The 21,289-nt window shown below is 39.2% G+C and overlaps 1 protein-coding gene across 3 annotated transcripts; it reads right to left on the reverse strand.

Moving 5' to 3' along the window:
* Positions 1 to 2,661: 2,661 nt before the first annotated feature.
* On the reverse strand, positions 2,662 to 20,651 carry LOC133916281 (calpain-type cysteine protease DEK1-like). 3 transcript variants are annotated; one of them, XM_062359893.1, is made up of 33 exons: positions 20,496 to 20,651; positions 20,291 to 20,418; positions 18,001 to 18,188; positions 16,816 to 17,066; positions 15,950 to 16,132; positions 15,718 to 15,853; positions 15,160 to 15,290; positions 14,969 to 15,083; positions 13,847 to 14,879; positions 13,652 to 13,762; positions 13,120 to 13,178; positions 11,513 to 11,675; positions 10,747 to 11,020; positions 10,491 to 10,641; positions 10,297 to 10,408; positions 10,044 to 10,209; positions 9,883 to 9,953; positions 9,682 to 9,773; positions 9,405 to 9,567; positions 9,218 to 9,289; positions 8,432 to 8,809; positions 8,214 to 8,329; positions 7,808 to 8,105; positions 7,163 to 7,482; positions 6,457 to 6,808; positions 6,030 to 6,344; positions 5,844 to 5,948; positions 5,602 to 5,730; positions 4,584 to 4,964; positions 4,351 to 4,488; positions 3,908 to 4,144; positions 3,412 to 3,832; positions 2,662 to 3,206 (listed from the first exon to the last, which is right to left on the reverse strand). In XM_062359893.1, exons 3-32 carry the CDS (start codon positions 18,126 to 18,128, stop codon positions 3,527 to 3,529), a joined length of 6,486 nt encoding a protein of 2,161 aa, XP_062215877.1. In that variant the 5' UTR covers positions 18,129 to 18,188; positions 20,291 to 20,418; positions 20,496 to 20,651; the 3' UTR covers positions 2,662 to 3,206; positions 3,412 to 3,526. The 3 variants fall into 3 exon arrangements, with proteins under 3 accessions (XP_062215877.1, XP_062215876.1, XP_062215878.1); XM_062359892.1 differs by having other exon boundaries at positions 20,291 to 20,399; positions 20,496 to 20,647; XM_062359894.1 differs by lacking the exons at positions 15,950 to 16,132; positions 16,816 to 17,066; positions 18,001 to 18,188; positions 20,291 to 20,418; positions 20,496 to 20,651 and having other exon boundaries at positions 15,160 to 15,204; positions 15,718 to 15,854.
* Between the last annotated feature and the right edge of the window lie 638 nt (positions 20,652 to 21,289).

Genomic DNA, 21,289 nt, shown 5'->3' on the forward strand with positions numbered 1-21,289 from the left:
GCCTCGGAGCATAGTTGTAAGACTCTTCGAAGTTTTCAAATAGCATATTCAACACTTTCTACTTCGCTCGTCATGCGGTGTGGTAATTGATCAGTATAATCGTCTCAGTCTACACCTCCTCAATAATCGATTTTGGCGATAAACATATGTCCATGCCAACAAGGGTGACGAAGAGTTAGGCTATAAACCCCACATCAACGGTGTGGATCACATTTCTAAAACCTCTTCGCTGCATGTGTGTGGGTTGTGTCTATTGATCACAAAATAGTTCTCATATTTTGTCTTATGTGTTCATGCAAAGTAGGGACAATTCAGGTGCTTGATACACCTGATCTCATATTCGTAGGGTTAGACCGGACGCATTTGTGGTCTCTTCTTGTGATGACAGCATAGTTGCTAATAAAGTGGACGACCTCCTCCCTGTTACGAAACCTTTGTCCGACCTGGATGTCATTATTCTGGTATCCCCAGTTAGATAAGGTGTTATGCTCAACGACGATATAATCCAGTAGCCCAGCACCACAAAAGTACTGGATCACTGGTACTGGGTCATCGTTGTCAGCAGCTTCTTCATCCAAACTATCTCCGGCTTCATCATCTATACATCCTGCATCTACCTTAGAAGGATCCACTCTAACTCCCTCTATACCAAAACTGCCTTCCCCGACATGCCCTCCCTCCTTTTCATGCATCACCTGCTGGTCTAATCATTCCACGCTAGTTACTGCATTACCTTGCACCAGTTGTAACACTATGTTTACGTACACCCTTATTTCAAAGTTCTCCTACAATGCCTTGCATGATTATAAAGCACATGCGTTGTTCTTTCTCATCTTGAACAACATATAGACAACGATTGAGTTGTTTGGAACAAATCGTAGCCGCACATCCTCTAGGACAACAGTATGAGACTACTGGTTCACACGTAAAAGACTTATAACATATGATTTCAGGCTATCAAGGTCAATAGGTAGCTAAACTGGACTCTCTATGGTGTCGGTAGTTCTGAATTGTTACAAGTCTCCCGTGTAAAACTACGGGATATTCTCCATAACAAATATAGATAGTCATACCATATCTGCTAAACAAACATATATATAATAAAATAACTACTTGGATGTATATATGACACACAACTAATTACGCCTCTAGATAAATAATAAGTCAATTAACAATGCAAATTAAATAGTTTAGTACTTAACAATGCTAAATATTTAAGCAATTAACAATGCTAATTAAACAATCAATATTGAATTCAAATGAAATGATTAATATTTAAGATTGAATTAAAATATTTAATAAACAATAACTAAGTATTAATATACAACTATTGTGATTAAATATTTAATAAACATTAAAAGTAATAATAAATATTTACTAAATAACTATTACATAAAAATTAAACAGCAGGAATCTCGAAATAATTAATAAATAATAAACAACTATTAAAAATCATGATTAATATTTAAAGTTACGTGTCATAATTATTTGACAACCATTAAATAAATTCACAGTACCCTATTTAAATAATTAGATTAATCATATTACTCTACTTAACCTAAGTGATTAAGCTAATTAATGAAATTAGTTGAATTAAACTAATTAATCTAATTAATTATATAACTCTAATAACTCTGATTAAATTACGTAAATACTCTAATTATACTAGTTAATGATATTCATACAATTATATTAAGAAAATAATCTAATTACCATGATTAATAAAATTCATATTATTAAACTAAGTAAATAATCTAATTACACTGACTATTCAAAAATCAAACTAACCAAATAATTGAAGTACTCTAATTTATTAACTTAATATAATTAAATAAATAGAATTGAATGGATTAAACAATATACTTACTCTAATTACTATTACTAATATAAGTATTAATTAAATATATAATCTAAATACTTACTATAACTGAAAGGAGCGCTCTCGAAGTGTTCAACTTGCGCTGCTGCTCCTCGAGTTGCTCCTCTCCTGCTGCTCTTCAATTGAAGCTAGCTCTCATTTTATATAGCACTAGCTACAAAGGTATGAGGAAAGTAACAGCACGCGGCAAAGGAAGCATCGAAAGCAGTAGCATACGACAAGTGACATCACAGAAAGCAGCAGCATACGACAAGAGATGGCACCGAAAGCCACAGCACGTGACAGCGTGGTGCTAAAAACACCCGACCTCCTCTTTTTCGGTGCACGGTATACCAAAAACCTGTTTTCGGTGTCATATACACATACTATATTTGCAAATATTATAACATATTATCTATTTTTACAATATAAATTTGGTATGTTATCTATTTTATCAATACTCTCCGCCGACAATACTGCACTACCAAAAGGACGGTCCAAATCCAAGAAACACTGTGCAGCAGCCAGACAATACTGCACCACCAAAATATAGAGGCCAGTACCAAGCTAAGAGGGCCGCAGCGCAGTTTCAAAGAAATCTACAAGAAAAAAAAAACAGTTCCGATATAAATTTGGCATGCTGTAAGCACACGATTAGTTACAATTTTTTTATTATAAAACTTCCCTCCATGGTTTCATTACATCTTGACTAAGCTGTGGCAAATTTGTTCAGGAATCAAAGCGTGCCCTTAGTCTTCCATAGCGTTTTGCAGCAGCACAATGTAAACTCAAAGTCAGCTCCGTAGGATAACAAAAAAAGCTTCATTGAATAGATCAGATTTCGATTAAATACAGGGCAATCAATGAAAACAACTATGGCCAACTACTTCACCTTCGGATCAGCAAAACTGCAGCTTGCTAACAAGATATTTCCCAGCTGCACCCCTATGCACTAACAGGAATGAAAGGCACAAGGTTTAACTAGTTTAACTCTATAGAATTTACAGGGTAAACGGGATACCTATACACAGAAAGGGGCTACCAGGTCTGAATGTTAGTTGCCACCACTATCTACAAGCATAGGACACAGCCGGCAATATTCACACCCTGCACTTGCGCAGTGATCAAAGAATCATGAATCTGACACATCGACACCATGCAACAATGTAACAGGAAATATTGCCTTCTCTCTTTCCTTTAGCAGAAGAAGCATTTGCCTTTTCTATCAGCTCTGCGATAAGCAATCAAGCTTATGCACTTGCATGTAGCAAGGTCTGATGAAGTGCAGTTCAGGTCGAAGAGCAGAGCTGCTGAATCATTACTCCCAGCAACAGGCAACCGCTATACCCTGAAATGGTTATAAGGCCAGTTAGATCAATTCCTTCATTTTGCATCTCAATGAATACATGAGTATATGACATAGGCTGTTTGCAGTTTGGAACACACTAGCATTAGACCCTACTATATCAGGTTAACTATCACTTCATCCTATCCGACCAAGAAAAAAAGGAAACAGAGAACTCCTACACAGCGGACACGAATCAAATACTTACCATTTTCCGGTCCTCTAGAACCCACAACTGGACTCTGTTACATGGACACCAAGAATCCCTGCCCAGAAGATGCAAGGCACAGCGACCAGCACCGAACACAGACCCTATCTTGAATTTAAACAGCTTCTAGCTTGATTGGTGCCTTTGAAAAAACTGATAAAACAAAAGGTGCTTCCTCCCCAGGATGGATGGTAGTTGGTACAATTGTGTATCCTTTAGGATACGGCTCCAAGACCAATTCACATGATATCTCTCTTGAATTGACGTAATCTGTTCCACCCACTGATTCATGCATGTAGATATTGTAAGCAGCACGACAGCCCTGTGTCTTGAGTATCCTCATTCCAATGTAAAACATGGAAGAATCATGACTAGATTGGTAGTTCCGGAAACCGTTTGTCTTTCTAGAGAAACCAACACCCTGAAAAGCATGAAATTTATGCAGATAAACATCAGTGTGCATTTCCTAGTCTTTCATATGCAGGTTGGGACATACCTGTGTGAGGGTAATAAACACATGAACAGGGTATAGTGCATCACGTCCTGTTACTCTAAGTCGATACTGAGGATTTTGATGCCATGAGTCATAATCTTGGCAACCACCTGCGCTATAGCCACGCCATTGCCCATGGACAGAGTAACGCATCTCAGGTGGATATACACGACAAATATATATGGATCGAAAGTGGATCTGAAAATCTTGCCAAGACATCCAGAATACCCCATTCTTCGACTGCAACAAGGATGAGAGAGATAAGGGGGGTGGGTCAGATCTGTAAATGTAATCAAACTTGGACCTGTATTTCATTTCCTACTGGTGCAATGTGTTAGTTTGTGTGGTGGGCTCTGAGCTGTTAGTTCAATTGAAATATGTTTCTTTCTAACCATAGCCAGTGCGATATGATCTAAGCAAGTAATTTGATATCAAGAGACAAGTACCTGTGGAACATGCATGAGCTTATGCTTCATTCGTTCAGTCCACTCTGGCGACGAGTCTGACCACGGTCCATTCCATTCAACTTCATTTGCCCATGGATTTCTAATTTGGATGAGTTTGTGGCCATCAACTTCTCTTACCTGAAAATACAGTATAATTGCATAAATGTATAGTGGATAAAAAGGAATGGAGAGCTTACAATTTGCCAGAAGCTCACACACAAATGAGAGCAAACCTGCAAAATTGAGTATGCATGTCCCTGAACAATGCCACTTGATGAGATATGAGCATCAGATCCAGAAGGACTTCCAGCACCAAGAAGAAAGCCTTCTTGTTTAAAATGCAGCAACTGAGACCACAATCTTCCACTGGCAAGATCAATCTGCGCTTGGGGACTCCGCATATCAATTTCTTCACCAGCCCCTCCTGTGAGATCCACTAGAGCATCTTGCACAAGCCCACCTTCCAACGCCTCATAAGAGCCATGAAGTTTTGCATAAGCTTTCTCAAGAATGGATACCCATAGCTCGTTTTGTTTTTTACTAGTAGCAAATGCTGGTTTCCCCAGAGACTCGCAGGGGATCCAATCATCAACAACCACGGCTACCCACTCACCCTAGAGAAAATATACAACATATAAACTCAGAAAAAGTCAAATTGGTGAAAGATGATGCATAAATTCTGTCCACAATGTAAAGATAAATTTTCAGTCACAGGGCAAAATAATGCATAAGTGAGTGAACTCTTCATCTGTTACATATTAGTAATCCACTAACAATTTTTTTCCACATCTTTTGGATAGAGTACATGCACTATATGTAAGTGGGATTAGCTACCCATATGGGAAGCGTGGTATTTATGATATATCATAATAAGGAATCACCGAATCACTAAGGAACATATGTGATTTTTGTGAATATTGTTTCATTTAGTGGAAGGCCAATCGATATATATATGTTTCATTTAGTGGAAGGCCAATCGATATATATATACATGTCAAAGATATATGGAAACTGCGTGGGACCAATGTTATAAGGTATATTAAGTGTTTAAACTCTTCTTAGCAACCACCTCAAATTTAGTGTTATCAACTCTAGTTTAGAAGTCTATGTTGTGCTGGGCCTGACGGCACTATTGGGTAGCTAGAGATGTCATATAACTTAGCTACTATTTTAAGTAGTATATACGTGTATATCTCCATAAAGCAGTACACATCCGACATGACCCAGCAGATGGTTCAGATCATTGAATACCTGGATGCAGAATCTGACAGTGTAAATCCCTTCTTCGTTGTACTCAGGAGTTATTATAACTTCAGATATTCGGGACATCTCAGTTAAAACTGCGACTGCACTCAGGAACCAACAGTCTCCCAACCGACCCTAGAAAGAACAATTGGGCAAAATGGATATCAATTCAGCTGATATGTGATCATGCCTTAAATTCCTTGACAAAAATTCCAACTACACAGCACCTCAAAGCAAAAGGTTTATACCTGACACACATCCGAGGAATTTACAGAACCAGAAAACAAGCAAGGCTGGGAACTGATAGATATCTCCTTTGCTATGTCAGAAGGCCTCATCCACTCAGAAACAACCTAAACACATAAATAGAGATATGTCAAGAGACTTAAACCAATATATTTCGCACAAATGCTAGAGATGTGCATGTGGAGTACCTGCAGTTTTAGAGGTGGACTCATTGGATCTACAAATAAAGATCGATCATCTGGAGGAAACTCTTGATCAGTAAAATTTCTCTCCCCTTTTGCAATAAGAGCATCCCTGACAGCCCTTTCAACAGACAGCATACGCTGGTTGACATCCTCTCGTGTCTCAAACCTTGGTTTCCTTGGTCTCCTAGCAAAGGAGTCAATGTCAATAGCTACAACATCATGCACCGGATGTTTCCTACCACTTGAGTACTGTCCATCCCATTCAACATCCTCTTGATCATATAGCTCAAAAGCTTCTTCACTTTCCCAGTCATCCACCTGAATGAAACAGTAAATTAAGAAAATCACATTCATAGTTTCATTTTCCTTCCTAATTCATGACATCACAAAAAGGGAAAATGCAGAATTGCTAGGTACAAGCAAGAGTTACCCTTGCAGAATAACTTCCATGCCAAGCATCACCAGCTGCGAAATCAAATAAGCCATACTCAGCAGGACACATGGCTGTATGTAACACAGCAACCTCGTCTTCACTCAGACATTTTCCCCATACAAAAGCATCCATTATCTGCATCTTTGAGTCTGAACCTTCGCTATCTGACCTACCAAAAGCATCTAAGTCTATGGGTGGCCTAGCACCAACCCATATATCAGTCCCAGGTTCCCAAATACCATTATTTGTTGGCAACGGCAACCCATTCTGATATCCATCGTAAACTCCATCTATGAAAGAAGTTGCTTCACCAAGGTCGGCATCTATAGTTACAGTGACAAGGTGCCACCTGCAGATCCACATTAGCAGCTATAAGATCTTACTAGTAAATGAGCATACACCATTCAGTTGCTTCCAAATATGGTTTGCGTTAGTTTAACTAAAGTAATGTCATAGTGCATGATGCAGTAGAAGTGAACAGGTCTGAACCCAACAAGTACTTCAAAAACATATGTATCTAATAAATGTCCATGAAGAACAATTTTCCCGTACAAGCTACAAGTAAACCCACAGAAATAAGCAACAGGTAAGAGAAACCAAATGCTCATCAGCACAGGCATGGCAAGTAAAAGACAAACAGGTAGGTGCTGCTTTTGATTTCTTAATTTCTAAACAAAATACAACAGTTGAGAATAGGTGGTACCTGCCATCTGCAATGCTCGATGCACCGATATTCCACTCTCTAGCAACAGTTGTCATCCTTTCACCCTTAGTCACCAATCGAAGACCAACTTGTCCAGCTTCCATTCCCTGTTCTGATCCTGCCACCAAGATTTCCCAGCAAACCTTCTTTTGAAATTCACTTCCAAAAAGACACACTGGACCAGATACCGGTTGAACCATTACTGCAATGGACAAGGTAACTTTTTGACTTTGACAAAGAGAAGAGTCAAGTTCTCCACAATGACGGCCAGCACTCCTTGGTTCATCATCAAGTACGCATACAGCGCCTGGAATGCCAGTCTGTTTGACAGTTCATAACAAGTTAAGAGGTACAAAGAGTATTAGCCAACAACAACCACTATATGAAATGTACATATAACATGCATTACTAACGTTAGCAAAAAAAAAAAAAAAAAAAAAGGATTCCAGCCTTTGATTATGTAACATCTCTATTTTTTTCATGATACTGATTTGTTGTTAGATAACCAGCTCCAAGGTGTGCCACAAATAACCTATGACTATGCCCCAACTCATGCACTCAGAGAAAAGTACACTTTTAAAGCTCCATAATGATGAAAGCTGTGTTTTATAAGTTGAAAAAAATTGGGTGTCTGCAGGACATAACCTGTTCTGCTCGCCGAGCCAGTTGTGCCTTTCGTATGTGATTAGCTATTGAGGAGACCCTATCCCTGGCAAAAGAGTCCTCCAGAGCAGAATCACCTCCAACAGCTCTGACAGCTGCTGCCATGGCTGCAGCATCCCTGCTTCCAGCATTAGGAATAGAAGACAACAATGATATTTCAAGCTCCTTCCATTTCCGTTCCTCTCTCTCCAGCAATGCCCTCCTCCTTTCTCTTCCCTTCCCTTCTTCCTCTCGCCTTTGCATCAAGGCCTCCTCTTCCATTTCTTTTTCCCTTATGTAGCTGTAGACACAAATAAGAGCAAATTATGACAATGAGCCCATGATGATTTTTTGTGATATGTGCCCTACATATAACCATGATATAATTAAAAAATAACTGGAAAATTACCTTTCTTGAATGAGTTCGAATTGCCTCCGGTCTTCAGGCATCCATTTCTTGATTTCTTTGGCACTTAAGTCAGAAAGACCTATGCTATCCAGAAAAAGTCTGAGACGAACTTCATCCTGAAACAAAACAGAAATGCCTCACACCATTATCAATGCTAACAAATCAACAAATGTGGGGGGGGGGGGGGGCAAGAATGATAGAAGATACCAAATTTATACCTGTATCTGTTCAGCTTTGGCAGTCAAGCCAAGCAAAAGAAGCAAATAACCGCCAAATTTGTCCCACATATACACCCATTCAGTATCAATTGCCTCTTCTAAAGCCAAAATACGTGCATGGGCGCACATATTCCTCCGAAAATCTACATTTGCCAGGGACTGAGGGCAAATCATTAAACAATCTTTTACTCCACAAAAGAAAGATCCTGCAGTAATTTCTTCATTTCTCAAACGATCTCTCAGCTTCATAACATCAGCCCTAGGAAGCACAAAGTTCCCAGCCCTATCCAATGAAAGAGCAGGATCTCCAACCAAAAGAGCAGCAGAGCTTGCAGACCGCTGAGGCGCTGAGTAAGTCCCAGATATAGCATTTCTAGTCTGAAAAAAAAAATATTAACAATATAGAAAACAACAAAATACCATACTGTTACAGTAATTTCATTATGTACAGATCCTGGACATGGTGAATTCTTTAAAAAGATTCTGATCAGATGATCCTGCCTGCAAATGAAGAGCTTCTGACATAGAATTGGAAAAAATATATGTATCTCCCAAGACACAATGATAGAACTACCACATAACTTAGATGCACTAAATTAAGCATGAACAACGCTGATAATCTCGGCATGAGATGCTAATAAGCAAGCAAAGTAGAGACTGGTTGAAACTGTTTGTAACATAAAATGGAAAAGGTATAAAAGCATGCACACAAATAACTACATTGACCAATTTTTAGAAGCAGGGAATAGTTTGGTATCTTTATAGTACAAATATACAAAGACTTACTTTATTAGCAGACCGCGACATTGCTTGCACAACTGTATCCTTGCTGAGAAAATGAACAGCATCCTCCATCATCTGATTGATTTTTTAAAAAATTATTACTTGAAATCAATATTTCAAAAAGGGAGCAAGAAAAAAGATTGTTCAGTTGAATAAAATACGCTAGTTTTAGCTGCACAAAGGTACAAACCTTAAGAGTCAGGCATGGTCGAGAAACAGCAAAACTGAAGGCAATTACAAGAGTAGTAGCAGAAACACCAGCCCCAACAAACGGCGGATTCATAATTAGACTAGCAATAACACCCCAAACTTCAGTTGCCAATGCAATCCCGTACAAAATAAGGAAGGCATAACTGTAAAGAGCCTAATGTTAGCATGTTCTCAACAGACAATAAAACTTAGGATGGGATAGAACAGAAAGGAAGGCATTGCGACCAATCCTGAACTCAAGAAAGGCATACCCGTACCTAACATTTTTAGCAGAGTCTGCATGAGCATCATAAACATATACAGGTAATACCCTTGGCGAATACACAACTATTGGTGGTGACAGAAGGACCTGGGGTACATCCATTCAACATTACAAGAAAGATGTTACAATATAAGCAGCGAATATCAGAACTAGCAAGTGATTGCAAACAGTTATCTTAACATATGTCAAAACTTACAGTCAAAGCCCTGCCTGTGAGAAGAAAGATAAATGAGAAATAACCTATAGATGCTCCAACAAAAGGCTTTCCTGCAAAGATCATATACTAAGTAAATATAGGACTACATGAAAACAGTGGAAGAAAGGTTGAAAGATATCTAAGGGACAGCGTTCAGTCACCATGAAATAAACCCATCAGGAAGGCAGCTAAGGCGAGGAGAAAAGCAATGGAACAAACAAGTAGCATCTGTGTCCTTGTTAAATAGAAGTTGTTAGATGTCCAGTAGTGGATGACCCCAATAACAAATACAAGGAACAGGATGACTAGGAGGCAAGCAACTCCAACCTGTATAAAGATGACAGGCCAATTATAATCTATTGTAACTGAATATGAACATGAAGCAATAAGACCCAGGTCACAAACTTCACTTACAGTCCAGGGCCTAATTATGACAATAACAGCTGCAACCGCACCAAGCAACAGCAACATTCCCATGCCGACGAAAAGATAAACTCCACGAGAAATCTTCCAGTCATCATCCTTCCTGAAATTATTTGCAATTTCCGCTTAGTGGATCAGAAATACAGGGGGTGGGGGCAGCAAATGTTAAAGATGATGCTTTATACCATTTGTACAGCCCAGTGAACAGCGAGAACACTGCAGGAATGCAAAGCAAGGGAAGTAATGCTGCCAGGAAATCAGCCTTCAGAGGAACACCATCCTCTCGTGAACTTACCACTCCCCAATAGGATGCACCGCAAAAGGATACAAGAACAGCTGCAGAAAATCACGACTCTAGAATTAGTAATCTGAAATTGTAGTCCACGAAATATTCCATTCAATATTCAATGTAAACTTTGAAAAAGATCAAATAGGACATACTTGTAGAGAGGCCAACACATATAGCCGATGAAGGTGAAAACCGGTATGTGGCAAACCAAGCAACAATAGGTATCGTCCCAGTGGCAAGCACAGCAATTGTTGAAGACAATGCCCATCCAAGATACATTGATGTTGCATAGGGAGAATATAAGCTCTTCTTATCAGTATCCCACCCCTTGTAGCCTAAAGCATCTAAAGGCTTCGCTGATACTATTGCACCAAGGCCAATAACTGATGCAGTGAAAATGGCTATGCTGATTGCAAAGAGAGACCGCTGAAACCAAAAAAGGAAAATGATAAGCAACAAGAACATATTTTCATAAATTACCATTATTGGATGGTTGCAATGCATTCCAGATTATCTATAATCTTAGTAAACTTGTGCTATAAATTAGGCCAGGTAAATTTATATTTGATGTGATAAAAACATGGTGCGATCGTGCTGATATGACAAGCACAATATGGATAATATTGGTTTAAAATAAACATATTCAGATATCAGGCCAGCTAGCAATACGAGACTGGGTCGCAAGCCAGCTTACGTTATAATGCAAAAAACAGCTTACGTTATAATGCAAAAAGAACTTATACAGATGGATAAAATAAACATATTTCAGATATCAGTCCAGTTAGCAATACAAGACTGTGTCACAAGTCAGCTTATGTTATAATGCAAAAAGAACTTATATAGATGAATGTTGTGCTTGCTTATCTAAATGAAAAGAAAATGCCCATTGCAAAATTCATGACGAACTGAACAACAAACCTCTTTCTTTCCTGGAGTTTGACTAATATTTTCACGACTATCAAATTCCCTTCCCGGAATCCAGAGACGGTAGCCGTTATGCATCCATATAGGAATAGCAAATGAGAGACAAGCCACCATAAGTGGGACCATGAGAGACAAGCCCAATATAACTGATGACTTGCTGCAGAGTCAAAGAGGTGACTTTCAGACTAAAGCCATGATATCTTCACCAATAAAATGCATTAATTGATAGCAGACATCAAGTTGCTAAAAGCATCATAAATATGTAAGTCAGATATATACAGAAGATTATTTGCATATTTCAGAGCAGGAAATATTCAACTTTTCAGTAGGTATATGTAGTAGCCAGCATCCATTATCCAACAAGGAAAGAGCAATCCCTAAAGCTTTATGTTATGCACAGGCTTTAAAATTATATCATTGATGATATGCATCAAAATAATCTAAGATACATGCAACATTCTTAAAACTTAGATGATGATGATCAATCCATACAGAAATTTCAAGCTATCTTTGTCTAGTTATTTTCTTATTTTACTAAACATGACAAATTCCTTTCTTTCTCTTGTCCTATAAATGTGATAATGTGTAATTTATTCTCCTAAATTTATTGTAAGGCTTCTGAACGAGAATTTCAACAGTTAATTAGTGCAGTAATGTTTATGCCCAATTAGAAAGGAGGGAATTTCATAGGAGGCAATTCAGTTACTGCATTATAGGAGAAATTCTGCATTTCAAAAGGGGCCTTAATGTCCTTATATCTTTTCTCCTCAGACAATCATCGTAGTTATAGATAGATAGAATCCCATGCAAGCAGTGATAATTACAGGGAAAATTTTGTAAGCATATATGGTCTGAGTCTAATACTCGAATATGAAAAATTAATGGCAAGACAATGACGCGTATAGATGGATTCGCAGGAATTCTGAATTCGTTTTTTTTTTCTCAGGTTAATGTGGGAATTTCTAGATTTTATTAGACCTGGGAATCCTGAAGGAACCCCCCATTAGTATATATAGAGATTGCTCTCCAGAAAAACAGAAAAGGGGAGAGCCAGTTTTGGACAAGCCTTGTGCCACCTAAATTGAGTTTAGCATTTTAAAGCTAAGGAGCTTTACTATGATCTGATGACCAGTGCTGGAGATAAATTTGAAGAATCTAAACAGATAAGTCCCTCCTGCTGCCAATCAAAGAATGACAGATATTCATATTTTCTGTTTGCTTGCCTTGTTGTAGTCCTGATGTTGTGTTTTCAGTATAATTTACTTTATGCTCCCAAAAAATAGACACATCTTATCGTTTTCACTAATAACCACACCAATCCATTCTACAGACATAATAAGTCTCATATGATTCTGCAGTGCAGAAGCCAAGTTGGGGCACAGCATTGCATGAAAAAAACTAGACAATGCAATACTAAAATGCAGCGATATATTATAACATAAAAAATCAAACTAGAATGATATAGTGCTATGCTTATATCACTTTATTTCTTTGTGCAAATCTTTAATCAACTAAGCAAGACACAAAAAGCTAATTAGTCGTATTCACATATAATTAAAATAATAGTAACAGATGTTTCAGGTATGAATAAGTATGTGTACCTTAAGAAAGAGACAAACAAACCAACACATGTACTCAGCAGCCACGCAATGAAACCATACTGAACATGGGAAAAAGAAAAGTTGAGTTGTCATAGTTGATACCATTAATATTTGAGGTAAAAGCAACAAATACAGCAATGTATTTATAGGAAGATAAAGCACAAATCATAAACAGAATTTGCAGCTGAGAAATTTTTAACAGGTAGGAGTTAGATATTTCAGCACATATAACTCCCAGGTCAAGGTATTCAGTTTCCGCTACATAGCAATTATATGCCCACACAGGTAAAGGTATTGCTAAATACCAAACAAGAAATTTCTATATCTCACTAGCAAATAATTATGTTCCATTACATAGCAGTTACTCTTGGCATGCAACAGCCACTGGAAAACAGTAAATGTTTGAAAAGAAACTATATGACACACTTGTTCTGATATGGTAAGTAATTGACAATTCTATTAATAAGAATCATATCCTGGCATGCAACAGCCACTGGAGAACAGTGAAACTTTTTATTTTAGTGTAAATCACCTTCCGGGGTTTGGATGTCATCATTGTTTCTTCAGCATGCAGAGACCAAATGAATGCCATGATGGAGCAGACAACTGGTGATAGAAGCAGTATCGAGAAACCAAACTTAAACTGCCAAATTAAGATAATATCTCTATTGGTCAAAATAATAGTCGATCTTTCAAAGCAATTACAGTTCGCTGCAACAAAAATTACCTGATCATGTGTTGCGTTTATCACCTTGATGGGATCTGGTTGATGGACAGCCACAGCCACTGTCTCTATGATGAACATTAGGGTAAAAACAATAAAAGCACGTAATGGAGAACCAGCTAATTGATGGAATATCAGCCTTGAAAGGTTCAGCCAATTTTCTAGCCCACTCCTCCTAAGTTCTTCTGACAGAGAGATCTGGTTCATAATAGTTGTATCCAATCTGTCTGAATCCGTAGCAGTGACATCCACATCATCTTGATGCTCTCTGTCTGCATCTAAGCTGCCTCTCTGTAGCAAAGCTAAAATCCGTGGATCCATAACTTTATCTTTCAACATGTAGGAAAAATTTGGATCCAGACCTTTATCCTGAAGAAGATTAGCCAGTTCTACATCTCCAAGTCCACCATTCTTTTTTAGCATAGATGAAATCGTTGGGTCATTCAGTCTGTCCTGAAAAATTGCAGCCAGGTTCAAATCAAATAGTTGTTGATTACCCGAGGCAGTGGCTGATTCACTAGACTGGCAGCCATGACTTTCCAAACCACTGCTAGAACAAACAACAAGCGAAGCAGCGGGATCCCCATGCCTATCTGCTGAAACTATGGCAGTTTCAGAGTCTTGGACAGCAGAAAGGCATGAATTACTCCGATGAGCTAAACTTGCACGTCCACTATCTATGTTCTTGTCAGAGCTCCGACCTTCTTGACAACTATTGGATCGATCAAAAGGAATATTGTTCCAAATGACACCATCGCTTTGTGAATTGCTTCTGTACATAGAATCAGTAGCATTACCGTGTTGACCTGTTTCAACACTGCCACTACTACGCTTCACACTAGATCCACAACCTTCTGACGAATTTGAAGAACTATTTTGTCCCTTTCTTCGAAATCCTTCTCGCAGCTTTATCACTGTACTTCTTAGCGCGTCAATCCTTGCAACTGAGGGGTTTGAAATAGAAATCCAGCAAGAGACAGCAGCAGATAAAAGCACAGATGCTACGAAAGCATAACTAATGCAATGGCCAAGGTACCTAATGCGATACCTTTAGTTAGCAAACAGGTAGAAGAATAATAGGTCTCATATGTATTCCAGTACAAAAGTGCCAGGATGAATACAAACCAGTAATGCACCCCAAAGGATATAAGAAAAGCCCTTGATGTTCCAGCCACAAATAACACGATCATCCGACTTTTAAGAAGCTCAAACCTAAATGAACACAGTCCCAGATTCCAGTCTGTAGAAAAGAAAATAAGAAGTCAAAGAAACAGATACAGAGTACACAATCAATATTACAAGAAAAAAAACATTACCAAGAATCACCACTGCAGCTGAAGTCAAAGCACCCAGCCAACGTGCTTCTTTTGAGGTAAGACCATACAAGATGGAATAGACAACAAGCACAAGCAATGAGCAAATGTAGAGAAGCCCTAGACGCAAGACCCTACATTTCCAAATTCCAATACATGAACATCATATCAAAATGGCACAAAGAGATAGATAATACAAAGAAACAACATATAACTTAGTTGAGTTGGAAGCACAGTCCAGTTAGCATTTAGCACTCCCTCCATTTCACAATATAACCATATAAGCCCAAGCCCATCATGCACAAAGACCAAAGAAAAACAAAATTGAGACATTAAAAAGTATTGGACCTTCTCTACTCTTCTTAAATGGTGAATGTTTACATTACTAAAGTGAGGTGGTAAATTTGTAAAAGCTACACTCTTGATTCCATCACTGGACATAAATAGTGAAAACAACTGATCTCAAGAAAATGAACTTATTAGTAAAGCAGAGGAGTGGTAGATATAGAAAATATGTAATATTATATATTTAAGAAAGGAAAAAAACAAAGTGGACTATACCTGCTGGATTTTGTCATGTATAACTCACTAGGATCTGGTGGATCAGGTGAGCACGAAACAGGGGCCACTTCCACACAGTCAGAATATGCAAACTTGTATGACCGCCGCACATATTCATCAACATCAAATCCACTTACTGTGCATAAGTATACGACAAAGTGAAGTTAACCACATTTTCACATTGATTAGTGACAAGATATTCACAACAAGAAGTGAATAATAGAAGCTTTACCATTAAACAGTATTTTACATATAAAGAGCATATTGATGGCCAATGATATTGCAGACACCCCAAAGAAGAACCCGGATGGGGAATTCAGCTCAGAAGCACTAGCACCAGCTGTAACATAAACAGCACAAAATTCGTAGGCACAAAGTAGGCCTACTGCCAGGAGGAGAAGATAAGCAACAGCCTCTGCACCAAACCACCAAACAGTTCATTAGTTAATAGCACCAAAAGATCAATAACGAAAAAGGAGATAATACTGTGGCCAAAAACACAATGTGAAGAAACAACTGGAACAACTAATGAAAACCAAACAAAACTGTAATACTGTATTTTAGAAAAGCTTAAATAAAGTGCCGATAAATGTTCCCATTATGTATGCCTCAGTGTGTCATTCATAACTTTGGTCACAAAAATCTTACAAGACAATCTTTAATGTCACTTTAACATGTTTTGCAATAGTTTTTGTGGTAATTCAAATTTCTGAAGTACTACCATTCTTTTTTACTTGTTGTTTTGGACATCGACTGGGTCTCTGATACACGCCTTTGACCATTACTTTCCTAAACATTTGATAGTAAAAGTTATCGAAAGTATAATTAAAAAGTATTTTTCATGACAAATCTACTAAAATCATTTATATGTGACAGACATTTGCATTAGTACTTTGTTGATATTAGTGGTCAAAGTTTTTGAAGTGCGACTGCATGCATTCTCAACCCGACATCTCTAAATAACAAAACCGTAGACAAACACCACTCATCAAAATATCAAGTTAATGAAAGTAAGTGCAGACATATAAAACACCATTACATGGATTCTAGAGAAATAAATGCTAAGTTATAAATCAAGACAAAGAACAGATAACATACTTGAGCTTTGCCATTGTGTTCTCCACCAGAGCATAATAGAGTAGAATGACAGAAGCAAAGCAACGCCCGCCATTATAATAGCTAAACCAATTATGTTCCTTTCCAGAAGAGCAATAAGGATGCTTCCCCACACGAGCAGAACTGCTATAGGGGAAATGACCACAAGCCATGCAAAAAGGGTCAAAAAGCTGCACAGTGTGCTTAGTTGAGGTCCTTGCACATATGCTGGCCATTTCCTTGCATATATCCAACTGAATAACAAAAATAAAAGGAAAAAGGTTAACATGTAAATGAGGCAAATGAAAATGAGAGAACACAGTAGTCAAAGCATTGTGAGCACAATAAATAAAAAGGAAATGCGCAAAAACAAGAACAAACATAAACAACAGCATTTAGCAGATACCTTCTGATAAACACATAACCTGGCACAATTTGAAAAACATATTCCATACATGAAACAGCATTTTTAGGATAACCAGAAAGTATGATGTCTTACAGCGTTACTCGTACCAAACCTACTACTCCCTTTGTTTTACAATATAAGTCCAAACCCATAATGCATGTAAACAAAGCAGGCACCAAATCAATGTAATGGCTGATGACATTGGACCATCCAACCAACCATGCCCCTATAGGATGGCATACTACAACTACTCAACCTCTGTGACAGCATTAGAGAAGGGGTAGAGAATGAAAATATCGCAATAACTGCACTCTTGATTTCCCCAATTGACTTGCATTGTGGAACAAAACACATCCCAAGAAAATTAACTGATATTGCGAAACGGGTACTATCCTATCTGCATAACTGTATAAGCAAAAGGCCAAAAATACACTTTATTGGTTGTCTGACAATGCAACAGCCAGTTCACTACAAGCATACCAGTATAGCACTACAAAGATGGACCTCAAAAAACATGGACAGATAATATAGGAAGTAAAAAAGTTACATCCACGACACAAACAACGCAGAAGAAGGTTTCCTGCTTTACCTATGATAATTTGATGAGGCTAGAAATATGATAATCAATTGTAAAAAGAGGAGACATGTATAATCTTACTAGGAATTAGGAAACGATAAATTCCACAACAATGTAACAAGCAATAAACATAGCAAGATATTGGTTAAGCCCAATTGAGAAACATATAAATGCTAGATGCCAATAAAAATACTCTCCAGCATACCTATATAACCTCCATGGCCTCCAATTCACAGCCCATAGGACCCAGAAGCTAAGAAGGCCAAGGACAGCGAAAAGGAACCCGCAGATGCTGCATACCAATACAACCCCGTGGTGTCCCTCCTCTTCCATCCTCACCTGCTGTGATCACCTTTTGTAAGCTGAAATCATGGATATGGGCTCCAAAAAAACCTGCCAGAAAAGGTATAGCGTAAGGATTCCAATAACTACATGACCAAAAATCACTAAATGCCACTCAACCACACAGCTCGGTGTTAACTAACCACTGAAAGGAGCCCAAGCTGTATGGTAATACTTTTGGCTAACCATCGTAGCATACATTAACCCAGTTACCATATACAGAGCATTGGTTGTTATACATGTACCACACGCACTCGGTCCATCGCACCCCCAAAGTATCAATATGGTATGGTCATTGGCAAGGGATTGGCTGTTTCCTGACTCCTGAGTAATCATTGTGGACTGTTTGATCTCTCTAGCTACAAAATCTGTTGTTTGGGATGCATGTGGATAGAACGGTCTATTTATTTAAGCTTCTTTGCCATAGTCTCCAGAAATCTGGGTCAACCGAGTCGAGAAACAGGATCGTGGGATGCGGGTCGACACCTGTCAAAAGTGTGGTACGAAGGGGGTATACTTCTTCGGGACAACAATTCACGACGCGGTACGTGACCCCAAAGATGAAGCGTGCGTTCAAAGCACAAGATCCACATGTGACCAGATCCACACGTAAATGCATCATATGTTTAAAAGGAGAAAAAGAAAAGAAAAGGGAATGAAGGATTAATTGGGTTGTCATTTGCTGGCCCATCCAACCTTATCTTTTTCTCCCCATCCAACCCTACATTAGTGGTGAGTCTGAACACACGCAGCGCAGCGGCCGTTTCTTCCCCCCTTGCTGTTCTCTCTCCTTCTGCAAAGCAGCGCCACCTTTCATCGCCTCGGAAGTCGCCGCCACACACTCCCCTTTCAATCCTTTGATGTCGTGTCACCTCTAGTCGCCTCAGAAGCTTCTGTCACGCACTCCCCGTTCGACGTCCGTTGCAGCGCCCCCTCCCGCCTCCACTTGCCCCCTTCTCCTCCCATCACCGGAGAACCTCGATCCTGAGCTCATGACCCAACGGTAATGGGGCGGTGACCCAACCCGAATCGGGACGTGGACCCTGAGATTTCAACCCGCGAATCGGGACGGCGTTCCAGGGTCGTGGAACGCGGTGTCGACCCCGTTTCCTGTGACTTTGTTCTTTGCTTTGTGGTCAACGGTTGTATTTGCAATGTTCGTATGTTGACGCGCTCTCCTAGATCTTCAAAGCTTCAAGATGTAGCTATTTCATATTTTTGTGTGCTGCCTTCCATGGTTGCCAAAAACGTGGTGCAGTTAGTTATGATTTAGGCTAGATTGGATTTTGGTAAATTTCCTGTAGTCATGTAACTGTTTCTATACAATTACTGAGCTGGAGGCACTTCATTAACTGTTGGATAATGAGGGACCTTCGTTGGGTGGATCTTCGTTGGGTGGGGCATTTAAAGTAGTCCAATGTAACGATTCAACTCCACTACATGTTTGATGCTTATTTATCAACAAATTGGCTCTGTGCCCCTGAATTCTTGAGTGTTTGGTTGGATTGGAAATGTTTACGTTATGCATTTCCAGTGAGCATAAATCTGTAAGTTTGTGGACCCAAGGACTGAAATTCCTAACAAGTTTTTTTTTTTTTTTTTTTGCTTGGTACCATATTTAGAAGTCCGCAGAAGTTCAAAGCTGGTTCCAGGTACAAGAAAAAGGATCTACCAAATAGGTATTGATACAAATTAAAAATTACTCGAGATGGATTGGGTGAAGTCACGAAATAGCTCCCCTTTAGTTGAATTTGCTGTTACTTGCACCAACTCTGCTATTATTGCCTTGGAATTGCTGGTTAGTTTCGGCTTAGTCTTTACCCGATTGGAGGCCCCAAAGCGAGCATTCCTACTTATTTGACTTACCACAGGGCACAGGTCCATACAGGCGCTTATTTAGGTGCGATACTTTCTTGAATATGAACATTATTTTTTCGTTGGGTATGTATATTTTTTATCATTCTGTTTTTTTGTGGGGTTTGGTAATGAGGCCATGAAGTCATGTCCATACAGGGAATTTAGGGGTGCGATAGGATTCACCAAATTTTCCAACAAATCAGCACGCGCAACTGCCAGCTCTACCAAAAACAAACACCAATCCACCTCCATTACCCACACCATTTGACTACAAGAGTGGGATTTTGGTTCCATACCTTCGGTCCGGGAGAGAAGCAAGCCAACAACGAAGAGGAAGGAAGTATCTCAGCGTCGCAAAACCCCTCTGCCGCCGACGTCTACCTTCCCCCCAGCTGTCCTACCCCTCTGCCGCCGCCGCAAAATACTGGGTCAGATCTAGGGTTTAGGGTTTGTGAAGTCACACAACATGGAGGGAAGGGAGGAGGAGTGCTGTGGACGTACCTGAAGTCCGGTCATATCCGGCGAAGGGTCCGGCGGGGGTCCGGCGAAGGCCGGGGGGGGGGGGGGTCTCTCTCGCTCGCCTGGCCTTCGTTTCCAGTAGAAGGGGAAGGGAACGAGAGAGAAATGGAAGCGAGTCAGTGACAGTGGTCAGTGGGTGACAGGAAAGAAGGGCAACGCAGCGCTAGGGGGGCTAATGCGCGAGCGCCCGCTCGGTACACAAGCAGCGGGCGATCGTGAACCCCTTCCTTTCTTAAACCACTCCTCCGTTTCTCCGATTTTCCTTTCAAAACAACTTATTAATTGAATTCTTGTCCCCAAAAAATTGAGTTTATTAAAAAATCAAAATCATTTTAGAAAATTTCAACAAACTCACAGTTTTCAGTTGGTTTTGGTGGGAAAATCAACTAAATATCGATGTGAACTCCATCATGGAAAATTCCTGCTTAGTTTTAAAGATTTTCAACTTGAATCAAGAAAAAATCAGCTGCTTGGGAATTACGGTTAGGGTAAACTGCTCCTTCTCCGGCGGCAGTGGCAACACAAGCTCCTCCTCTCCTCTGTGGCATAAGCTAAAGGTGTCTAAGGGAGAGAGGGGGATGAAATGAGTTCTCGAGGTGACGGCACTGGCGTGGGCTTTATTGGTCATTCATATTAGGCGGATTGACACGTCCACACCACACTTGTTTTTTTTTTCAGGATATTAAAAAAAAGACTAAAAAAATTGTGTTCACTAATTTTGGACATCTCAATATTTATTTATGAATTTATCAATATTTAACACATTCATTTAAAAA

This window comes from Phragmites australis, chromosome 4 (assembly GCF_958298935.1).
Source record: "Phragmites australis chromosome 4, lpPhrAust1.1, whole genome shotgun sequence".
Taxonomy (NCBI): domain Eukaryota; kingdom Viridiplantae; phylum Streptophyta; class Magnoliopsida; order Poales; family Poaceae; genus Phragmites; species Phragmites australis.

Bases quoted from the DNA above. Each gene is read 5' to 3' on its own strand.
- LOC133916281 (XM_062359893.1), bottom strand. From the start codon at position 18,128: ATGGAAGAGGAGGGACACCACGGGGTTGTATTGGTATGCAGCATCTGC. The intron at 15,084-15,159 runs GTAATGTTTTTT...TCTTTTCTACAG, and splicing joins AGCTGCAGTGGTGATTCTTG to ACTGGAATCTGGGACTGTGT. The intron at 10,642-10,746 runs GTATGTCCTATT...GATTTTCTGCAG, and splicing joins ATGTGTTGGCCTCTCTACAA to CTGTTCTTGTATCCTTTTGC.